General features: G+C 49.3%; 7 protein-coding genes across 7 annotated transcripts; 4 read left to right on the forward strand and 3 right to left on the reverse strand.

The window, feature by feature from the left end:
• Window positions 1-211: 211 nt before the first annotated feature.
• Window positions 212-1,285, forward strand: N7471_002748 (sterol desaturase family protein; the record flags this gene model as incomplete). Its single annotated transcript, XM_057275468.1, has 2 exons — window positions 212-691; window positions 782-1,285. The coding sequence occupies 2 exons, from the start codon at window positions 212-214 to the stop codon at window positions 1,283-1,285; spliced, it is 984 nt and encodes a 327-aa protein (XP_057140106.1).
• Window positions 1,286-1,698: 413 nt separating this feature from the next.
• On the reverse strand, window positions 1,699-3,314 carry N7471_002749 (60S ribosomal protein eL6). Its single transcript, XM_057275469.1, has 3 exons — window positions 3,128-3,314; window positions 2,486-2,821; window positions 1,699-2,418 (listed from the first exon to the last, which is right to left on the reverse strand). Exons 1-3 carry the CDS (start codon window positions 3,230-3,232, stop codon window positions 2,266-2,268), a joined length of 594 nt encoding a protein of 197 aa, XP_057140107.1. The 5' UTR covers window positions 3,233-3,314; the 3' UTR covers window positions 1,699-2,265.
• Window positions 3,315-3,640: 326 nt separating this feature from the next.
• On the forward strand, window positions 3,641-4,976 carry N7471_002750 (uncharacterized protein; the record flags this gene model as incomplete). The annotated part of the gene is made up of 3 exons (XM_057275470.1): window positions 3,641-3,691; window positions 3,800-4,359; window positions 4,430-4,976. 3 exons carry the CDS (start codon window positions 3,641-3,643, stop codon window positions 4,974-4,976), a joined length of 1,158 nt encoding a protein of 385 aa, XP_057140108.1.
• A 518-nt stretch (window positions 4,977-5,494) lies between these two features.
• On the forward strand, window positions 5,495-12,000 carry cch1 (calcium channel protein CCH1; the record flags this gene model as incomplete). The annotated part of the gene is given in 4 exon segments (XM_057275471.1): window positions 5,495-7,087; window positions 7,143-10,167; window positions 10,230-11,661; window positions 11,676-12,000. The coding sequence occupies 4 exon segments, from the start codon at window positions 5,495-5,497 to the stop codon at window positions 11,998-12,000; spliced, it is 6,375 nt and encodes a 2,124-aa protein (XP_057140109.1).
• An 804-nt stretch (window positions 12,001-12,804) lies between these two features.
• On the forward strand, window positions 12,805-13,329 carry N7471_002752 (uncharacterized protein; the record flags this gene model as incomplete). Its single annotated transcript, XM_057275472.1, has 1 exon — window positions 12,805-13,329. The coding sequence occupies one exon, from the start codon at window positions 12,805-12,807 to the stop codon at window positions 13,327-13,329; it is 525 nt and encodes a 174-aa protein (XP_057140110.1).
• Window positions 13,330-14,557: 1,228 nt separating this feature from the next.
• Window positions 14,558-16,334, reverse strand: clrD (uncharacterized protein; the record flags this gene model as incomplete). Its single annotated transcript, XM_057275473.1, has 3 exons — window positions 14,558-15,042; window positions 15,103-16,018; window positions 16,242-16,334. The coding sequence occupies 3 exons, from the start codon at window positions 16,332-16,334 to the stop codon at window positions 14,558-14,560; spliced, it is 1,494 nt and encodes a 497-aa protein (XP_057140111.1).
• Window positions 16,335-19,086: 2,752 nt separating this feature from the next.
• kin1 (putative serine/threonine protein kinase Kin1) lies at window positions 19,087-22,360 on the reverse strand (the record flags this gene model as incomplete). The annotated part of the gene is made up of 3 exons (XM_057275474.1): window positions 19,087-21,035; window positions 21,093-21,720; window positions 21,782-22,360. The coding sequence occupies 3 exons, from the start codon at window positions 22,358-22,360 to the stop codon at window positions 19,087-19,089; spliced, it is 3,156 nt and encodes a 1,051-aa protein (XP_057140112.1).
• Window positions 22,361-22,554: the final 194 nt, after the last annotated feature.

The raw sequence follows: 22,554 nt of genomic DNA on the forward strand, positions 1-22,554 counted from the left end.
TCATTTTCAAAGAGTCTTTGTCTTAAACATGAATGGCAACTGATCGCAGGTTACTATTTTCAGCACAAAGAGGAATTGCTGGAAAATCAGAAACAAAACCCTCGCCATCCCGTCGAAAGACTCGGCGATAGCGATAGACAAGATACAACCAAATTCACCTTCGAGTCTTTCAACACCATTAACAGCAATCGCCGCATAACCTCGTGTCAAGATGGAGGCCCTTTTTTCTATACCGATGCTGTCTGTCTTCCTCATCCCAGTCCTATCATCCTACAGCACCAGCCTGAACCTCCTGTTCTTCTACATGACTTGGTCAACGCTGGTACTGTCGCATTCCCGACTCCGCGTGGAACTGTTCGGAACGATCGCAGTGCGAGTACTCTTCTACGCACTGCCATCCATTGTCTTCTTCCTCTTCGATATCCTGACACCGTCCGCCGCGGTTCTCATCAAGGCGCATGGCGCGACCGGCTTGCCGGGTGGGAGGAGGCGACGTCGGATCCGTGTGAAGGAACTCAAGATCGCCGGGTGGGCACTGTTCAATTTATTCTTGGGTATCGCTATGCAGGGGGTGCTTGAGACGGTACTTGTCCGGACGCTCGGCAAGCGCAGTGCGCTTAAGGTATCGCTGAAGCTTCCTATGCCATTTGAGATATGTAGGGATTTGAGCCTGGCGATGCTGGGGCGAGAAGTAAGTTTTTTAAAAATTTCCCGACTACTTTGCTGTGATGCGCTTCCTTGATAGTCCAATTTACTAACATTCCGATTTTCCTTTTGATAGTTCCTCACATATGTCCTCCACCGCTATGCTCTCCACTCGAAGTGGTCTCCTATGCTTGCCAGATGGCACCGGTCTTGGTATCATTCGTTGCCTGCGCCGTTCCCATTGTCCGCGCATTACGACCACCCGGTTCCCTATCTGGTTACCAAGTTCATCCCGACCTATGCGCCAGCCATCATCTTCCGCTTCCATATGCTTACATATCTTTTGTACCTACTGTTTATCTCTGTCGAGGAGACCTTCGCATACTCTGGATATACTGTCATGCCGACAAACTTATTTTTGGGTGGGATCGCCCGTCGCACTGATATGCATGTGTTGATGGGTGCAAGGGGCAATTTTGGCCCATGGGGTATTCTGGACTGGATTTTTGGTACTGCTGTTGGAGACTCGCATACCGACGATGAGAGTGATGAGGCAGATGAGCGGGATATTCGGAAATTGTATGATGCTTCGAAGCGAAAGGCTGTATCTGGGTCTTCGGGAAAGACAAAGCGACGATGAGACGACCATTGACGTGTATATGATAAATCATTGGGGTGCAGCTATGTGGATTTGTCTTTGTTTTTGCCGTTTTATTTCGAGTGTGAGTTGGGATTGTTCAATATATATTATCTAAAACCTCAATATATATTCGAGATCGTTACATTTTTGGGCTTTAGGGTATTTGCGAAATGCTATCAGTATTAGTGTCAACACTAGTTTGATATAACCCTAATTCTGAATATCATTCGAATCCCATGCAATTAGTAGCCATGAGGTTATACATGGCTGGTACCTAACCCTAAAATCGACTGGCGGCAGCCACTAGACTCATTACGGGATATTAGAGATAGAAAACCAAGTGACTTATCGCACAACCTCATTGAATGCCACGGTAATACAGCCGAGCAGCTATTGTAATATCCATTGAGCACCGCAAAGGCGTCATGAGACATATCTGTTTATACTTTGTAGTCTACGCCTAGATCTCGAGATCTTTACTCCAGTTCCACACAATAGGGATATCCACTCGACTAAAGACAAGGCCCAGCAACCTTATATTTTAGTGTTTTACGGATATTACACGACGCATAGATGAATCGAAGGAATTGCCCAATTTTGGATTGCCGCCTGAACCTGGAAATGGGAGTAGGTCATACTGAACATAAAAGAGAATCCAGCCCGCCTGCTGGAACGAGGTGATTTTAATCTTTTTTTTTTGCTTGAAGTCTTTCTTCATAACGCAGCTTCATGCAAAATCAGCCACGCGCAAAAGGAACGGGTTTCTTGAAACATGAGAACGACATCGGGTTGTCCGAATTAACCGCAAATCATAAGAAAAGTGAAAAACGTGTTTTGACGGATCCCGTAGGAATTACATGACATGGTTCATGAAACCGGCCCCCCGAAATCGCGAAAGGATGCCGATCTGCAATCGAGCCGCCCCTCGTTGGAAAAATGGTCCTCCCCAACTATCTACCGAACCCGCGGCTACCACACATTTACCACTTCATCTCGTGGGGCTTGTCGCCGTTTCGGAGGCTGAAGGTGGTAGCGAGGTAGCTGCCGAGGAAATCCTCCTTCTTGATGGAGGCAAGGATAGCCTGGTCGATGGCCTTCTGGTCGCTGGCGCGGGCGCTGGCAACAACCTTCTTCTGTAAAGACGAAAAAGTAATTAGCATTTGATCACTGCAAATGTGATATCCTAGACAAGATGCGTACCTCGGCCTTCTCGCCCTGCTTGAAGAAAGCCTCCTCGGTCTTCTTCTCAGCCTTCTTGTCCTTGGTGAAGTATCCGGGAGCGGAGGTCTTCTCAATGGCCTTGGCGTCAACACCGCTGATGTCGACACGCTTGGAGGTGGCGATAACGTAGCGGGAGTTCACGCGACGGAGAGGGACACCGTTGATCTTGAAAGGACCGGTGACAAGGAGGACACCCTGGTCGAGGGACTTGAGGAGGATGACACGCTTGCCACGGAAACGGCCAGCGAGGAGGATCAGGATGGTGCCGGGAACGAGGGTCTCGCGGACCTTGGCGGGACGCAGGGTCTTGCGAACCTGTAAACACACAAAGTAGTTAGTCTCTGATGTCACACAAATCCTAGCGATTCCCATGAATCCCAAGTATCTCCATCGCCATAGCCGCATCCTCCCCAGATGATATGCGATTCGCACAAGATCAAAAGATTTGATGAACTTTTGTGTCGTCGATTGACACCGGTGTCTGGTTGGATGTCGCCCCGTAATTCACAAAGGCTCTTCCTCAGAATACCGGTGCTATCGTCGCAATCATCGGGGCAGATGTGTGCCAGTCGTATGTCCTCCTCTTTTTTGTGGCGTCCCATTTTCATAGGGTGTACTGACTTTCTTGGGCTGCGACTGATCGTCCACGGGGTACCACTTCTGGGCCTTGTCGGCGGGCACGACCCTCTGGCTCTTCCCGAACTGCTTCGTCTGGCCGTCCGACATGATGGCTGCTGGCGAAGGATGAATGGTTGTCGGGGTGGTTGTTGGAGATTTGGGTGAGGACTTGGACGTGCTAAGCGGAGTCGGCTCCAGTGCGGGAATTCGTCGAGGGTTGTGTGTACGAAGCCCTATCACGTGTTTAACCGACAGCCCTAGCCAATTTTGGAAAGCGGTAACTCACCATGTTGATGCCATATCTGTAAGGCCATTAAATACGGGCGACTGTAAAACCACTTACGCAGAAGCACTGCTCGACACAAACAACTGACGTATACCGCTCGCAGCTTCTCTCTTTCTGTATACTCTATCTCTTACATCCACCTCGACTCTTTTTATCTACCTAGAGGGTGCCAATTCTGTCAATACAGTCCCATCTATTATTGGATCTCTGTTCAGAATCAAAATCCCAATATGTCGATAGCTCCGATCATTACCTTCAAAGCAGGTATCTGCGACCTGGATGTACGTGAGCTTAGCTTTCCGGACCCGACTGGGATAGTTCCATGATCAACTCCATAATGCGGATGTACTCATATCTACATTGGAACTTTACTGACCGTTTTAATTTAGATCTCTAGCACTCCTGCCGCCGTCAAGCCGAAGCCTACCCCAGGCTATGTCTATCTTTACTCCGAAGATGATCTTATCCACTTCTGTTGGCGCTCGCGTAGCGCCTCACTAGACGAGCCCGAGCTTGACCTGGTGATGATTCCTTCAGATGGCAGCTTTACTCCCTACAAGCCATCCGGTACGGACGCTACGAATGGCCGAATCTTTGTCCTGAAGTTCTCGTCTAGCTCTCAGCGATACCTGTTCTGGATGCAGTCCCAGTCCCAGCATGAGGACGGCGACCCGAGCTGGTTCAGCCCTCGTGACTTGAAGCTTGGAGAAATTGTCGATGTTCTGCTGCAGGGTGAGGATGTTGATGTAGAGCACGAGATTGCCAATCTCCCCCGCCGGCCCTCGGGCGGCGATGACGATGATACCATGGAGGACGTGGAAGGCACCGACCACGATCGCGGCCAATACCACAGCACGGGTAGCGGCGGTGCTGGCCCCGATGCGACCGGCGGCGACGTGCGTGAGGAAGGACAAGAGTCGCGAGAGGGTGGTGCCGACGGTGGACGAGCGTAGGTACATATCTCTGACAGCCTTGATCTGGGCCATCCAAGCTAATTTGTTCTTTTGTCTACTTTGCAGAGCAACTACCGAAGAAGACCCAGCGTCGGTTGTCCAGGACTTTTTGAAGTCTCTGGGCGGCCGCGAGAGCCCGAGCCAATCCCAAGATCCCGAACGACCATCTACGACACTCCAAGACCTCCTTCCACCCTCGACTACATTGCAATTTATCGATTCTGCTGATACCACTACTGCCGATCATCTTCTCAGCTTCTTGCCACCCGCACTGCTTTTGCTGGCCCAGGGCAATGCTGAGGCTTCGGAAGCTGATACGGACCCGGAACTTGCCCAAGCTGCTCTCCTGTCCCTCGACCTCTCCCAGAAAAAAGATATTCTTCGAAAAGTGCTTCGTTCTCCCCAGTTCATGCAAAGCTTGGCCAGTCTTACTGTAGCCCTCCGTGATGGTGGGCTTCCGAGTATCAGTGAGGCTTTGCAGATCCCCGTGGCTAATGGAGGGTTTATGCGGAGAGGTGGAGTACCCCTGGGTGGTGGCGATGCGGTAGACGCGTTCCTGGATGGCGTTCGGCAACACGTTAAAGAAAAGGATTCTCAGATGGATACCGATTGAATCATAATCAATACATTTATTGCGAGATGAGAACTTTCAAGACTTTCCAAGACTTTTCAAAGTACTAAAACTATTTTTGGAAAAAGGGAACCCCACTAGGCAACACTGTTTAAAAGCAGGGCTGCGTCAGCGTGTTAAACTTGTTGTAATTTTCATTCCAGGAGCTGAAATAGTAGCAAGGTAGAAACAATAAAAATACAAATGTATGACTCTAGATGTACGATGTATGTATAGCCCTGCCGAGGTATGTCAGCCACGACGTTGAATATCCCCGGGGCCATGGCGAGGCGCATGCCGGGACTTGTCCTTTTTAGTGCAATTGCGATCCAGACGCCCTTAGCCCAAATTCAGCTTCGGAGGCTCGTCTCTTCTCTTCATTTGTGTTTTATATTCACACTCTTTTCTTTCCCCGTATTATACGTCTTTTCTGCCGTCAACACACGTGTCGCCACCGTGTCCGAGAACCCCCCTTCAGCCTGCGATGTCTGCGATTCGATAATAACTGATCCTGCCCGACGATGGCGCCAGATAGCCAGAATTTTGATAATGACGAAAACGCTCCGCCGAACCAGATCCCTCTCCAAGATCTCTCGAAACCGGGAGAAGCGCTTAACGAGCGTGGGAGAAGCCGCGCGGGGACCGGTCTCTTCTCACGACAATCATTGATCAGGAGGGGTTCGCGAAGGAATTATGAGAGTGTTGCGAAAGAGTCTCCAGTTGATTCGGCTGGACCGAGCAGGAATCCATTCCCACCATCACAAACGAGCTATACTGAGATTTCTTCCCCGCTTGATGACCTGGGTGGTTTCGCGCAAGCGATATCATCGGTTGGTCTCAGTTTCAATGGGCCACAATCAAGAGCATCGCCCTCCGACCCATCAGCAAGCCGTGGCTTTGACGATTCTGCTTCCGACCTTGACGTTGTACCTCTAGACTCTTATGATCCCCACGACCCCCACGGCTACAACCCCCCAGCAGACGAAGATGATACGGTACGGTTGACCGACCCTCGATATTTACAACCAATGAGCGGTGCTGCCGGTGCAGAAGAGCGACGCAGCACTGACACAGGTTACTCTGGGAATTTCGGTGGTTCAAGACTGGGTGATGATCTTCCTCACCTGGAGGATGGGATGGGAAGCCGTCGTGGTAGCAGTGTCCGGGATCGATCGCGTTCTTTATCTCCATCGGCGTCCAGCGGGGCTCTGCAACGCGCTAGCTCAATGGTCAAATCCATGTCGCAGCGAGTGGTCAACCTGAGTAACGAACCGGAAGTCGTACAGCAAACGATTGAGAGGGAGGAGCTTGATAAAAATGCGCGAATGGACGGACCTCCGGTCTTGCCCGCCATGATAGACTATGCCCATGTCTCCAGCCAACAGACTCAAGCAGCTCGAGAGAAGCGTTCCTCCAGCAGGTTATGGAGGGATCGGAACAATCCATTTAAAGGCAGGTCACTTGGAATCCTGGGACCGAATCACCCTCTCCGACTTTGGCTGTGTGATATCCTCGTGAATCCGTTCATGGAGCCCTTCATCTTGATTGTTATTGTCATCCAGACCGTCTTGTTGACCGTTGAAGATGCGCTCCCTAATTACCCAGATTCAGTGACATGGGGAAGCAGCAAGTTTGATTGGGTTTTCTTAGCCATTTTCATCATTTACACACTTGAGATAGGCTCTAAGATCTTGGTATCCGGGCTTATTCTCAACCCTGTCGAGTACAGCACACTTAATCGCAACCTCGGCATCAGGAAAGCAATCGCGGAGAAGGGCAGGAACCTGATCACACCGCATCGCCAGACGACGATCAAGAAAGCATCGATGCTTCAGGCTGAGCCCCAAGCTTCAATCCTGCGAACATTTACAGGGATGAACGGTTTGGACCCGGAAGTCTATGATGATCCTCTACACAAACGTCGCGTTCGGCTCGCCCATCGCGCATTCCTTCGACACTCTTTTAACCGGCTTGATTTTGTAGCCGTGGTCGCTTTTTGGGTATCATTTCTCCTTTCAGTCTCGGGTGTTGAGAAAACACACCAACTGTACATCTTTCGCATGTTAAGCTGTCTCCGAATTCTACGTCTCCTTGCCATGACCAACGGCACTTCAGTAGGTCTTCTGTTGCGAGGATGTGACTTTCGAGATACTGACCAATTACTTCTAGGTAATTCTTCGAAGTCTTAAGCGAGCAGCTCCTCTACTCGTCCATGTTGCATTTCTCATCGGTTTCTTCTGGCTTCTTTTCGCCATCATTGGCATCCAGAGTTTCAAATCCAGTTTCAGGAGAACTTGTGTCTGGATTGATCCCGCAGGTCAGAGCAATTACACATTGAATGATCCATGGGACAAATTGCAATTTTGTGGCGGGTACCTGAACCAGACGGGAGGAGAAATGCCATGGCTTAACACCGATGGTATGGACGCAGGGTTCAGCCCCAAAGGATATATTTGTCCTCAAGGTTCTGTATGCATGGAAGGTGTCAATCCTTACCATGGAACTATGAGCTTTGACAACATCCTGCACTCCCTGGAGTTGGTCTTTGTGATCATGAGCTCCAATACATTTACCGATCTGCTCTACTATACCACTGACACTGACTACCTCGCTACGGCCCTGTTCTTTGCCTGTGGGTTTGTCATTTTGAGCTTGTGGTTGGTGAACTTGCTGGTCGCGGTTATCACACACTCATTCCAAGTGATTCGAGAAGAGAGCAAGCGCAGCGCTTTTGCCGTCCAAAAACTTGATGCTGTCGACGAAGATGACACAACGCCTCGCAAAGACAGTGCTCTCAAGCGTATATATGATCAAACTGAGTGGATTTGGGTCTGCCTCATCATCTTCGACCTTATCGTGCAAGCCCTGAGAAGCTCGACTATGTCTGCCGGTCGAACCCGATTTATCGATACTACTGAGACTGTTGTCACGATCATTTTTCTGGTCGAGATTATCTTACGATTCGCCTCGGATTGGCGCATGTTTCATCGAAGGCGTCGTAACTTAACAGACCTTTTGCTTGTAATCATTACCTGCACCATCCAGATACCGCCTATCAGGAACTCAGGTCGTGCATACACAGTTCTCACCTTGTTCCAGATCCTTCGGGTCTACCGTGTGGTATTGGCTTTCTCTGTGACCAGAAAACTGATCGTGATTGTATTCCGCAATACTGTCGGTCTGCTCAACTTGATATTTTTCCTATTCTTGATGACCTTTTTATCTGCCATTTTCGCAACACAGCTTTTTCGAAGCCAGATCCCAAATTCAGATCCAGGTGGCACGACGATCATGATCACGTTTTCGAATATCTACAACTCATTCCTGGGAATGTACCAAATTCTGTCGAGTGAGAATTGGACCACGATTCTTTACAATGCAACCGCATATACGACCGGCTTCAACACAGCCTGGATCTCGGCAGCATTCATTATTCTTTGGTTCATTGTGTCCAACTTCATCATCCTAAACATGTTCATTGCTGTCATTCAGGAAAGCTTCGATGTTTCAGAAGATGAAAAACGAATGCATCAGGTCAGGGCGTTTTTGGAACAGAAGCAACTCCATGGAGCACCCCAAGGAAACCTAGCGCTCTCGAAAATCCTTCGTATGGGCCGGGATTCAGCCCGGTACAAAGATCCACTTGACCATGGTCCTGCGGCGTTGGAAATGTTGCTGAAAGACGCCGTGGTGCAAGAGTTCCTTGATGAAGAAGAAACCAGGCAACAAGAACGGGAAAGACCGAAGGACTCACGAAGGGTGAGCACAATGCCAGAAGGCGGGACTCAAGAGATAATTCAACCAGGCTGGATTTCACTTCTATGGACGAAAGCCACCACGCTCGTTATGCGGAGGGAACCAAATCCTTTCTACTCGAAGCTGAAGTTTTCACGTGCTTACGAGGAGTTGGATCCGAGAACCATGGCAAGAGAAGTTGTTACTGCGGCAGAGCAGAGAAAACGGGATCAGCGAGCATACCTCGTGAAACACCCTAACTATAACAAATCACTGTTTCTTTTCTCGCCGCATAATTTCGTTCGGAAAATTTGTCAACGAATTGTCGGCCCAGGACGCGGTCACCAACGAGTTGAGGGTGTGGATCCATACAAGCCAGTGTGGTATGCGTTCTCTGCTTTCATTTATGCAGCCATTGTCGCCATGGTGCTTCTCGCCTGCATTACAACCCCCTTGTATCAGCGGCAGTATTTCCGCACTGACCGCAACTGGTTCGTCTATACTGACTTGGGCTTTGCCGTTGTGTTTACTGTTGAAGCAACGATCAAGGTGATTGCCGATGGTTTCTTCTGGACGCCGAACGCATTTTTCCGCAGTTCCTGGGGATTCATTGACGGAATCGTGTTGATCACGCTGTGGGTCAGTGTCGGTGGCTCGCTCAAACAGGACTGGAGTGTTTCCAGAGCCATTGGCGCCTTCAAAGCGCTGAGGGCGCTGCGTCTTTTGAACGTCAGTGACAGCGCAAAGGACACTTTCCATTCTGTCATCATTGTCGGGGGATGGAAGGTCATTGCTGCTGCTGCCGTTTCTATGAGTTTCCTCATACCGTTCGCAATTTATGGAGTCAATCTGTTCAACGGGCAGATGGCCAGTTGCAATGATGGTGGGTTTTCTGGGAACTTGACCAACTGCGTCAATGAATATTCCAGCTCGCCATACAATTGGAACGTGCTTGCTCCACGAGTGGCTGGGAACTCTTATTATGATTTCGATAATTTTGGTGACTCCCTCTTCATTCTGTTCCAGATTGTCTCCCAAGAAGGCTGGGTCGACGTACAAGAAGCTGCAATGAGTATCACTGGAAAGATGACCCAACCGCAAGATCTAGTGGCGCCAGAGAACGGGTTATTCTTCGTGGTGTTCAACTTACTTGGAGCTGTGTTTGTTCTGACACTCTTTGTGTCTGTGTTCATGCGCAATTACACAGAACAAACCGGCGTTGCCTTCCTAACTGCCGAGCAACGTTCCTGGTTGGAATTGCGGAAACTTCTCCGACAGATATCGCCCTCGAAACGATCCTTTGATGACAAGAGCAAGAAGTTGCGGCTGTGGTGTTATCGAATTTCGGTTAAGAAGCATGGTCGGTGGGCATGGTTCGTGACTTGCGTCCTTGTAGTTCACCTGCTATTACTTGTGCTGGAATACTATCCCGAACCCGCCTGGTGGGAGATGCTACGAGGTAAGTTCTTTTTTCCCCTTGATTCGAGATGTTGCGTGTTACTGATTGATTGGTCAATCTAGCCATTATATTCCTGGCATTCATGTTTGTCTACGTTGCGAATGTCTTAATCCGACTGATTGGCCTTGGGTGGCATCGATTTAGCCGAAGTTCATGGGATCTGTACTCTCTCATCGCCGTCCCTGGCGCTTTCATCACCTCCGTCCTTGACATTTCATACCGTGAAAGAAGTCATGCCGTGGTGGAGCTCAACAAGCTTTTCCTCGTGTCTGTTGCTCTGCTGCTTATTCCAAGGAACAACCAGCTTGATCAGCTATTTAAGACAGCGGCAGCTAGTCTGTCCGTGATTGGAAATCTTCTAGCTACCTGGTTCGTCCTGTTCTTGGTGTTTGGTATTGCGATGAACCAGGCGTTCGGCCTTACCAAGTTCGGCGAAAAGGAGGATCACAACCAGAATTTCCGCGATGTGCCCAAATCACTGATCCTGCTTTTCCGAGCAAGTTGCGGAGAAGGATGGAACGAATTCATGGAGGACTTCGCTACGATGACTCCGCCCTTGTGCACGCATAACTCCAACTTCCTCGACGACGACTGTGGAAGCGCGCCGTGGGCCCGAACTCTCTTCATTGCATGGAACCTGATCAGCATGTACATCTTCGTCTCGCTGTTTGTTTCATTGATTTTCGAAAGTTTCTCCTATGTCTACCAGCGGAGCAGCGGACTGTACGCGATCAGTCGTGAAGAGATCCGCCGGTTCAAGCAGGCGTGGGCCACGTATGATCCAGATGGGACGGGCTTTATATCCACGGAGCAGTTCCCTCGACTACTCGGTGAGCTCTCTGGTGTCTTTGCAATGCGAATCTACGAGGGAGAGTTCTCGGTTGGAAGTATCCTGGAAAAATGCCGGATTGACCCTCAGCGGAACTCGATGGGTTCTTACGCAAGAAATTCGATGGTCTCGCTGGCTGAGCCACGATACTCAATGCGGCCAAACTCTCGTGTCTCGTATGGTGTGGATATCGACGAGCTCTCTCGGATCATATCACGGATTCCAGTCCAAAGCATTCGAGAGCGGCGCAGACGATTGAATGCCTTCTACGAAGAGATCCTTGTGTCAGCAGACCCCGATCGCGGCATCTCCTTCCACCAGTGCTTAATGATCCTCGCACATTACAATGTTATTAGCGATAGCAAGAGTCTACGCCTCGAAGAATTCCTACGTCGTCGAGCACGGCTGCAGCGGGTGGAAGAGGCTGTCCGTCGAAACACCGTCGTCGGTTTCTTCGATACACTATACTGGTCACGCGAATTCCGCCGCAAGATTGACCGCAAGAAGAGCGGCCGGATAAGCGTGGTCCCGACATTCACTGTGCCGGAGATCTTTGTCGACGATCCAGTCGACGACCCCGAGGAGCACGACCAGCCAGGTTCCGGCGCGATCACACCCCAGACACAACCCGAGTTGGACGGAAACTTCCCCCTATGCTCTCACCGGTCTCGCACCACAGACGAGCCGAATCCAGCCCAACTGGAAACCGCAATGCCCTGCCTCGCATCAATACTAACCTGAGCGGGTCAGCATCTGGCTCCAGCACACCTACGAGGGAGTGGTCGAGTATCAGTCCCTCAATCACGCCGCGTCAAATGTATGGGGAGCGCACTTCGGTCGACACTAGCGAAACGCACGAGGCGTCTTCGGTTTCCGATACTTCGCGTCATAACAGTGGTATGAATGTACAGGATGTCATGCATTCGCTAGACAACTCCGCCTGGGGTGAGAGTATCCGACGAAGCTTCACGCAGCGACGGTCGGGCGATCGCAGTTCTGAATAAGATGCTTTGAATATTGACCTATATGAATTTTGGATGTTATCACGAAGTGGGTGGTGTGGATAGTAGCGTGTTTTGATTTTCTACTCATTATTTTTGCTTTCTTTCTTTTTTTCTTTAGCATTCCTCTCAAATAGATTGGGGATTACATTTCTGTTTCATGGCCCGTTTGGCCCATTTGGTTTTTCTGGCTTTATGCTGTATACTACTACTCTCCTTGTGTGGGAGCATTTTGCATCGCAGCGGCGTGGGATTCCATTTCAATAATATTCCTCCATAGACTTGGATACACAATTGATTATTGACTATCGGACATTAAAGGAGATGATCATTTAAACTATCTATAGGGAAGTGCATGAATCAAGTGGGTCTCACTAGTTACTATTGGTGCCGAAAGAGGAAACCGACAATAGGAGAACATAAGACGATGAGACCTACCTAAGAACATCCATGGAGGAATACATGTACCTTAGATAAGTACATCTCTACATCTCTACATATAAGTAATACAGTAAAAAGAGAAACAATCTTCAAGTCCCAAAGGCATTGTCCGTTTTCAGGGACAATCACATTCATCCGCATGCGTCGCCCGCGTTCAATCCGTGTCTTAACTCTCCCTGCAGCACAGTCCTTGCAGTCAACCCGTTATAGGATTAATAAACCCAAGTAAATCCCCAGGAAATTCTCTGTCAATCCTACAAATAACCAATTCAATCCTCGTATCCTGATCCTCTACTATGACATAGTCATCTCCAACAAAGCCTCACATTCCACAATACAACCAAAAACCAAATCAACACAGCAACAATGCATATCGCCTCACCATTTCTCTCTTTGAGCACATCCTTCCGCTCCAGAAGCTCAAAATCAAGCAGCGACACCTCAAGCCCAAGTTCAACAACAACCTCACCACCCTCCTCCCCAACTTCCACCCACTCGCCCCAGAGCTCTCCACACCACCTCTTCAACCTAGCCTTCCACCCCTCCAAAGCCCATACCCACACATTCAGAGAGCAACTTGACAGTGTCAGGCACAAAAATAGCCCCGGAAATCCATCAACCCGCCCGCGCCCGGTCTCCGATACCCCCCACAATGCCCACAGCGTGCTCCCCTGTGCTATCCTACGCGGCCGCTCAGCAATGGTTGTCCGCCGACGACCGTCTAAGATCGATATGGCGTTGAGCGAAGAGCGGTCGCGATGTGATGGGGACTCTATTGAGAGACAGGGGTTGGGGCTGATGGAACCTCGGCCGGTGGATCTGGGGATTGGGGAGGTGAAGCCCAGCTTTGTGATGGGCGGTATCTTTGAGGTTATGGAGGGGCGGGCTTAGGCTTGACTCTTCTTTTTTACATTCGTTCTTTTTCTTTGGTTTATGCTGTGATACTCAATTTGTTTTAATTGCCTTTGTATTTCTTTTCATGTTAGAAGTTGGATTTTCTGCTTTCGGAAAAGAATGTCGCATAGGGAATATTGTATAGTGGCTGGATATTGGAAATATGTCATTGTTATTTTTTTTTTGTTACATTTGAGCCCTTGCTGCAGAAATAGCCACCCACTTGAATATTCAATGCTTTAAAGGTTGTTTTCTGTTCATATACTTGCCTAATACCGTCTATGCCCCAGGCTTGCCCTATGTTGGTCTCTATATACCACTTCCTCAGCACCCTGCTCCACGGCCCAGGGTAGAATGCATTCACACTTGGAAGAAAAGGAATATAAATACCCAAGGCTTTTCTTCGTCAAAAACTGTACTCTATATACCTACTACGTTCTTCAATAGTCATTCACCCTGACCCTGCTGATGCGAAATGAACTCAAAAGAGGGTTTATGTCGGATAAGCCCGCTGGACCCTAAATAGGGAACGACTAGATTAACACTAATGGAAATAGTTCTTTGTGTATGATGATTGCTAACTCATCTTATAGGTAAGAAAGGTCGCGTTGTTGCACGGACCATACCTAACCTTGGAACAAGCCTGGGACCCGGGGCCGGGTTCAAGGCTTATTATCACACGATTAGGTTTGATAACCTTACTACATACTTAGCCTAGTCATATAAAACTCTATATTAAGAACACATCTATATACTAGGTAGTCAGCTATTTGAAGGACTAGATAGTTAGAGCTTTAATATACTTTAGATAGTAAGTTATCCGTCAGTTGCCGAGGAGTTAGAAAGCTTAATTGTATAATGATGCCACTTGGGCTACGCCAAGTCAAGTACCCTGAAAGTAATTTGAAATTAGGCTTTGTTTGTTGTTTGTTGATAATAATACATAGTTCTCGTCAGGGTATTGTGAATCTAACATATGGCCAAGGAAAACAAAAAATACCAGAGATGAAAGAAATCAGGATGCTGGAAGGCTTAGACATGCCTGGAAGAGGAGCAGGTTATGCTTTTATGCACTTGCGTTATGGTCATGATCGTGCAAAAATACCAAGTCGCTAATCAAACATAATAGGGGTATGAAAAATCGCAAAAAAAAACAAAGATGCGAGGGTATTGGCCGGTTGGCAGGAAGAACAGCCACGGCGGGGTTGGCACAAAGGAAAGCCCATCAAGGCTTGGATCCCTGGCCTTTTCTCTTGTTTGGCCATAACTGACCACGGCACTTGACTTCACCACACAGGCACTGGACAGCCTCGGGGTCAATCTTTTGAGGCGTTGTGTTCTCCTCACCCTGATTATAATCGAAGGTCAATTCGGTGCCAGGGGAAATGTCGCGATACGCGAAAAAGGCGAGGTTGTAGAGATATTCGTCAGCATGATTCGTGGTGCAAACAGGGACGATCTTGCAGTTGGGGTTGCAAGAGTGGTTCATAAATCGAGTTGCAGACCCGAACTTGCGGCCGTCGATGACTTTCATATTTTCTTCTTCGTCGTCGTCATCCTTCACATACCAATCCAAAGAGAAAAGGTACGACTGCGTGTGGGAACCATCGGTGAGGTTCTCGCGCTCGTCGGCTTCAGCTTTTGTAATTACCTCACCGAGGTAAAGGTCGATGAATTGCCCGCGGTGGATCAAGTCGGGCGATCGAAGACCTAATAAAGATCATGATTAGTATATATAGATAGGGAAAGAGATAATGAAGTGAGACAAACCAAAGCCCCGAGATCCAGTGTCGAAGATTTCGAGTCTGACAGTCCTTCCTTTCTGAACGACGTGATTCCAGCATCGTTTTCCGCCGCAGCCACAACGGGGGTTGCATTCATAGATGATCGCCTTGCGATTGAGGAAACTTTTGGTCGCAACAATCAATTTGGGATTGCTATCGCAGATCTGATAGGGGACGATCCGATCCTCGGAATCTTCTTCCTTGCTGAGGCAATCACATTCGAATCGATCACAGCCACCAGTATCAGTGCAAGCACATCCGATGTTAAAATCAGAGTCATCTGGAATTCGTTCAACACCCGCACGGTGCTGGTAACCGTTGACAAACTCAAAGTTATCAGCCAGTTTGGCAAGACGCTTTGGAGAATCAACTGTCGGAATCACTGTAGGCCCATTGATGCGTTTCAGCTTCTCGTCAAGAGTGTGACGGAGCTTTGAAAGGTGGTTCGTTTGTTTGGGTGATGGAAGCTTGAGAACGTTGGAAGTTGAGCTTGATTTAAGTGATAATGGGATCGAACGACGGTCAACACGACCCTTGGTTGTAGGGTATGCAGCTTTAGTAACTCTTTCCTCTTCGTTAGTTGTAGGAAAGATACTAATGTCCATTCCATTCACATTAGTGACATTCTGCGCGAGCGCAATATCCCGCTTTTGTTGAGATGTCGGTGATGGAATAACAACACTAATCTGAGAAGGCCTGATGCTTGGCGGGGGACTCGGCGTGTACGGATCAGGGTGAGCGTGTGACAGGCGTGCACGCTGTGCAGACCTGCGCACATCGCTTGACGAAGAATCCGAGACATCATCGAAGATATCTAGGCTTTTCCTCTTCAGTGGGACAGTTGGTGATCGATAAGCCAACGCTGTCATAAACGGAAGTTTGGCTTGCACCAAATTCTTTGACTAGAAGCGATATTTAGTAACAATAGGTAAGCAGGTTGTGTACGGAGTACGTGAAACTGGATTGCCAGATCAATAGTTAGGTAACCAGTTGGCTGGGGGTAAAGAAAAAATTGACGAGACAAAGAAAGCCATAGTGGGGTAGGTATAGGGGCTAGGGGAAATGTTGCGGGCTCAAGCAGAGCAATCTTTAGAAGATCAAAGTGAAACGGGCACAAGCACTTACCACCTCAGAATCGCCCAGTTCAGTCTCATCAGTTAAGTCAATGAAGACTCGGTTCTGGTTAGCCCCCGAGCCAATGGGGACGCGTCCCGCCATCCTAAGCAGCGTGAACGGCTTCAGAACGCGTGCAAAAGCGCGTCGAGGCTCGCAATTACAATCCCTTTGGGGACGGTAGAGATGATAGATGAGGAAGATAGGGGAAAAGAGGCTGTTAAGATCCTCGAGGTATCGACTCGACTCGGATCCTAGCCTAAAGAGTGAGGACAAAGGGAGAGGAGAAAAAGAACGTCTGGAAAAAGAAAAAAAAAAAAAAAAAGAGAAACAGTATCTCCAAGAAGCGCCGGTAAAACTAAAAGAGACTAGAAGAAGATCTGACGTTCGTGGCGGATGGGAAACGTGATATAAGATTGAGGACTGAAGGTGGTGAAGAGGCGTGGTTGAGAAAACGAGGACGGGAAGATCTCGTGGTGGGGCGAGTGACAGGTGCTGACTCAGCACTTTTATTTCCCCTACCTAAATAGGTAGTGATCGCCCTAGCGTTAGCCTTCATTGTTGCCTCAATTCAAAGAAAAAACATGTCTATATTATTATTTTTATGATATCCATGATTTCTAGTATCGAATGGGTTAATTTTACTTTTATGCTTCGAGTTTGCTGTGTTCTGGGTTGATAGGGGTATTCTGGTTGGTGGCCGTTGGTTGGTGAATTAAAAGGAGTTGTGGGAAGTGCGGGAACAGCGCCCGGAAAAGTTACGGGTCTTTCATCGAATCCCAACTCCCAGATAGCTTCTAGGCACAAAGACAGCTTAATAACTCAGGATAAAAGAGTTCCAGATTATAGAGCTCAGCTTCCGCTATCGATTGGTATATATATCAACCAGATCAGACGTGCGGATCGGCGTATAGAGGCCTTTGAAGCTTTAAGGGCAATGGCTGTTATAAAGTCTTGGCATCAATATCGGACCATGCGGGCCGCGATGGACCTCACTTCATCCAACCAACGGCCCCGGAGCCTATGCTTTTGATGACTCAGCATCGGAGTTCGCATAGTATATAGAGAATTGATAGTATAATTATCTAGAATTCTATATTAGATATTATAAATAGGTCGGATTATGTATAAATTTGCAGGCGTCGCGTGTGTTAGACCAAAAAAGCGAAATACAACGATTGTCACGTGGTCTCCTCTAGGTGCCTAGATGTGAGTAAGGATGTGAGTAGGGATATGAGCGGGGATGTGGCAACCTTGGAATAAATTCCGGTCGGCTTTTAAGGGCAATTAGCTCTAGCCCTCCCTAAAAAGGCCTTTTTTTTGGCAGCCTTGAGGGCCGGAGTTAGAGGGGTTTTTGCATGGGTGCGGGCGTAGAACTACCCTAATACAAAATGAATTATTCTTATCCTTCAAGGCGATAAGATAATTTCACTTATAGAGAAGCTTTATTTGTAGTTTTCCTTTTCATTTATTTGGTTATTTAGTAAGTATCAGGAAATTTGGCGGTTTTAGTTGCTCGAGGCAGTGATTCGCGTTACTTCCGCCAACTGGCGAACTTGATGGGGCGCCCCCGGGCGCACCCCAGCCCCGACTGCTCCCCAGTTTGGCAAGGTGCGGGTTTGGGCGGCTAGGGGTTACACAACAACACAACCCCAACGGGCCCCAGACCCTGGCCCTGGGCCCTGAGCCTCCGTGTCACAACAGCGGGTGGTGCTGCGCTCGTGGTGTTTGGTTCTACGGTTTCACGAGTATTATCAATGAACTATCAAATTGAAGTTCATGTGTGGTCTATGTATATTCGCTTTTCCCTTTATTGCATATATAGTTACCATTAGTCTGCGCCAAAACCCGCGAATGGGTAAGAGATTCCAACCCGCAACCCGAACCCGCAAACCCATATGGGTTAACCCAACATAACCCGAAACCCAACCCATTTGCGGGTTGGGTTTTTTGGGGTTTGCGGGTCTGCGGGTTTTGGCGCAGTCTAGTTACCATAGGCTTGCCGTTTACACAAATATGTACCCTAGAACCCGTAGACACCACGCCCGGGTTTAATTTCGAGCCCCTAGACTGGAATGTAAGGTGCTATAATCTATCTATACTCTTAGAAGAATGAGTCTGGTGGGAGTTTGAAGATATTTGATGTTGTTGGCTCGCCACCGGCTCTAGATACCACATTCGACCTAACGTTAACCAAACCACCCCCGAGGCTGAGGGCAAGATAAAGTTCGGGTTTAGAGAATCATCAGCAAGCGCCCATGGATAGGTGAAAGGCTATATGAACTACGTGGGTTGTCTGACAACAGATATAGGGAGGAAACAAGCTACCTAAGTAACATGGTTGATTACAACAATAACAATTGGACTTGAACTTATTTGCACAGTACGCGGCAGTTTATAAACCTGAAACCCTACGGAAGATTGCCGCAACCATTTTGTATTTGTAGGCACAACATAAGTTCATAATCAACTGTCCAATGAAAGGTACAACACCATCTCCCTAGGACACAACAGCCAATAGATGACACGGGGGGCAAAGCAAAAGCAAAAGCAAAAACGCTAGCAACCAAAAACTGTCTTCACTCGATTCTAATATACACCATGAAGACCAAGCCAGTCTAGGTCAATAGTTATTGAAATAGGCGAGTAGTACTTAGGTTCAGGACGAAAAGAGCAAATGACGGGCTAATGAAGATAAATGACCCCTCTATGAAAGATAGGAGGAAAGCAAAGATAGCAATGGATATGCAATGATAAAGGGGCAAAATTGATGAATGCTCATGCGTGCGGATGCGTCGTGGATGGATGTAACTGAAAGCAAATCGGAAACTGTGGGCCACAAAGACAAAGGAAGAGGTCACAGTTTCAATGCATCGAGGATCTTCTTCGCCATCTCTCGATACTGCCACATGCCGCCTGATACCTTCTTGAACTGAATACCATGTAGGGAGAACAGAGGCACCTTCACGATCAGGATTTCGAACCGGAGGACGAGATTCTCTCCAGTGTCGCTCTGTACACGGGTAGTGGTTTCGCCAACGACACGCTCGCCGACTGGACCATTCTGTTCGCGTGCAACATATTCATCTGAGCCGTCCGAATTCGTGGTGAAACTGCGGTCCGGTGCAGCTTGAGCTCGACGAGGTCTGGAGGACCCAGTGCGGCTGTCGTCTCGGCTATCATCGTGGTTGAGGAGGCCGCCAAAGCTGATACGACGGCGGTGCCCTGATACTTGCCCCTGTCGTTCTGGACTGGGAGGGGCAACATCAACCACCTTGTCGAGGTCGATGCTAGGGGCGTGGCGGCAGCTAAACCCACCCTTGATCTCGACATACTCAACCGCGAGCTGCCTCAAGACCCGAATAATGTCAGCCCGAATAACGGGCAAAGGTTTGCTGCTGGTGGTGGAAACACTGAAAAGACCCTTTAGGAACACTGGTTTGGACAGATCTTCTCCCTCGTTAGCGCTCTCCAGTGCTGTGCCTGCGCCGGAGATGTCTGCATCGGTCTCTTCAGGCACGTTGGCTTCTCGGGTAGCGTCTCGCCGGGCTCGGCGTGCCTGAATGCTTTCTCGCCGGGCGTGTCCCAGCGACATGGTACGCGCCGTGTGTGTGCGTCCACCAGCTCTCACGCCGGCGGGATCTTTCTGATTATTCAGAACAACTTGATCAGAGTCACCGGTAGAGGGCGGTTGACGGTCTGCAGTAACGTCCAAGGCATCGGCATCACTTCTCCGTGTGGCTCTCCGAGGCCGGTAGTCTGCCGAATTGACACTGGTAGATCTCTCCAGGAATTTGTTGGACCGCGCATTGCGTTCTGACGATCCTGGCGCCGCTAGAAGATCCTGCTGAGGCCGGCTGTCATTCGAAGAGGTCTCGCCTAGAGATGGCTCCGCCCGTCGGGTTCTCCTTACACTGAAGCCACGGTGCATCGGAGATGCTGAATCTGCAGGAGGTTGAACGTTGAGCGTGGGTGTGTTTGGGGTACTGATGCGTTCACGATCCACATCGCGGCCGCGATCTTTGGTCCTGCGAGTGCTGAATCGTCTCAAGAGTCCAGCAGCAGTGCTTTCTTTCTTGGCGGGTGTGTCGGGCTGCGAGATTGGGACTGCGTGAGTAGATGGCGAGGAAGAATGAAGTATCTTCATTCCTTCTGAGGCTTCGTCCTCGCCATGGGTGCGGGCCCGTGGCCGGGATCGTCGTCCTGTATCCTTGTCTCCTGCCAACTGGTACTGATTGGTGTGGGCGGCTTCCGGGGGCCGCAGCTCAGGCACGTGGACTTCACTGGGGGTTTGACGAATACCAAGGGCACCAGGCCGTGCTTCGGAGCGCTCTCTGTCAAGCTTTTCTTTGACTAGATGGTATGTGGACACCAACGGACTGTAAGCATTTAAAGGGTCGTTGCCTAGTTGTACCGCCTCGGCTGAAGGTGCGGAAAGGGTATCACGACTGGCCGCAGAGTTTCGTCGTTTGTAGAAATCGAACACTCCTCGTTTGCGCTCTGCGTGACTGGAAACAGGCTGTTGTTGTTCGCGGAAGTACAGCCGGATAGCATGTTGGTAATCTTCGGACTCCATTACTTTGGTCAACTGAGCTGTAATGTACTCCGGAGGCCCAAAGTCAAAACCGGTCATCTTTTCAACAACCTCTTGATCCAGAGGTAGCTGCATAGGCTCACGATGAGGGAGGTGATTCTCTGGAGGGTTGCTAAAACCCTTATTCATCCAGGGATGGCTCATGATCTCGGCCAAGCTGGCACGCTGCTTGGGGTCAGTGACCAGCATTCGGGATATAATGTGGCGGCACTCTGCGAAGCCTAATCAGCAATGGAATCAGAGAAAGCATCCTTTCAAGTTTGACTTACCGGCAGTGAGACCTGGTGGGTACTCCACCACACCTTTCTTGATTTTGGCATGCAGCTGAGGCATACTCTGGTCATCGAAAGGTACCTTTCCACAAACCAAGACATAAAGGACAATTCCAAAGCTCCAAACATCAACTTCGGGTCCCGTATATTGTCTGGCCTGGAGCAACTCCGGAGCAGCGAAATACAGACTACCGCAGAATGTCTTCAAAAGACTTCTTGGGGAGAACAAGTTGCTGAGACCAAAATCAATGATTTTGATATCACCAGTCTTGCTGATAAGGATGTTTTCAATCTTCAGATCGCGATGTACGATGCTGTTGCGGTGGCAGTAATCCAATGCGCTGGCGATCTGTCGTGCGAACTTGCGCGCCTGTTTTTCCTTCAGTTTGCCGTGGGAAATGATGTAATCCAGCATTTGACCACCGTTGACATATTCAAACAGCATATACCAATGGTATGAGGTTCGAACGACGTCCCGCATGCCGCAGATATACGGATGGTTCACTAGGCTGACGATGGCGGCCTCTCGAGCTGTTCGAATTTCCTTTGAGCGATCGGCTCTCTCTGTCTCCCGACTAGTGCGATGTTCCTCTGTCGAGAGTCGTGGCACGATTTTAACGGCAACCTGCGACCGTAGTCAGTATTGTGTTGATAATTTGAGACAACAAAGAGTTGAATATTCGTACCTGTTCTCCAGTCTCTGTGTTCTTTGCTAATTTAACTTTTCCCATACTTCCGGCACCTATTGTTTTTCCTAGAGCCCACTGACCCGTCGGCGTCGTGATTGTAGTCCGTCGCCGAGGCGCGGCCGCAGCTGCAACTACGGGGGCACTTGTTGCGGTCGCATGCTGCGACGGCTGTTGTGAAGCCGAGCTCGGTGTCATATCAACACTCTCTCGCTGACGGCTTTGGGTTGAGGGATTTCTTTGGTGCCTTCGGGCAGTTTCAGTTCGAGCGGTCGAGGGGCGTTCCTGAGATCGGTCCGATGACGTTTCCCGACGAGAAGGCATGCGCGCGACATTGGATGCCTCGAATTCGCGCCTGGCTGCACCCTCAAGTGCAGTATGGTTTGAGGGAGGACGTCGGTCCTGGGAAGGAGTTTTCGAATGTGACAGGTTGGTTGGCGTAGGAGGCTGGGACGTATTTGACGATCGAACCGCCACACTGCGTGTCCGATGCGGGAGATCCGATGGGGCTCGAGAGGGACGAGATGTAGTCGAGTGGCTGCGGACCACAGTTGGTGTTTTAGTCGTCGGTACTGACATCGTGGATGGTTCCCCTGGTGGGACTTGGAGCGGTCAAAGGAATGAGCGGGGAGATGAGGGAAGCCGCAGGGCTCGGCCCCGAGCACAGTTGAGGCCGTGCGAGAACTGTGTCACGGGATGAAACAAATCCCGTAATGCGAATGCGAATGCGATGAAAGATGATGATACTAAAAGGACGAAGATGGAGGGGGGGT

Source organism: Penicillium samsonianum (genome assembly GCF_028829775.1).
Source record: "Penicillium samsonianum strain IBT 33392 chromosome Unknown utg000002l_segment0_segment0, whole genome shotgun sequence".
Taxonomy (NCBI): domain Eukaryota; kingdom Fungi; phylum Ascomycota; class Eurotiomycetes; order Eurotiales; family Aspergillaceae; genus Penicillium; species Penicillium samsonianum.

Bases quoted from the DNA above. Each gene is read 5' to 3' on its own strand.
- N7471_002749 (XM_057275469.1), bottom strand. From the start codon at position 3,232: ATGTCGGACGGCCAGACGAAGCAGTTCGGGAAGAGCCAGAGGGTCGTG. The intron at 2,822-3,127 runs GTCAGTACACCC...GTGTGTTTACAG, and splicing joins ATCAGTCGCAGCCCAAGAAA to GTTCGCAAGACCCTGCGTCC. The intron at 2,419-2,485 runs GTACGCATCTTG...TCGTCTTTACAG, and splicing joins AGCAGGGCGAGAAGGCCGAG to AAGAAGGTTGTTGCCAGCGC.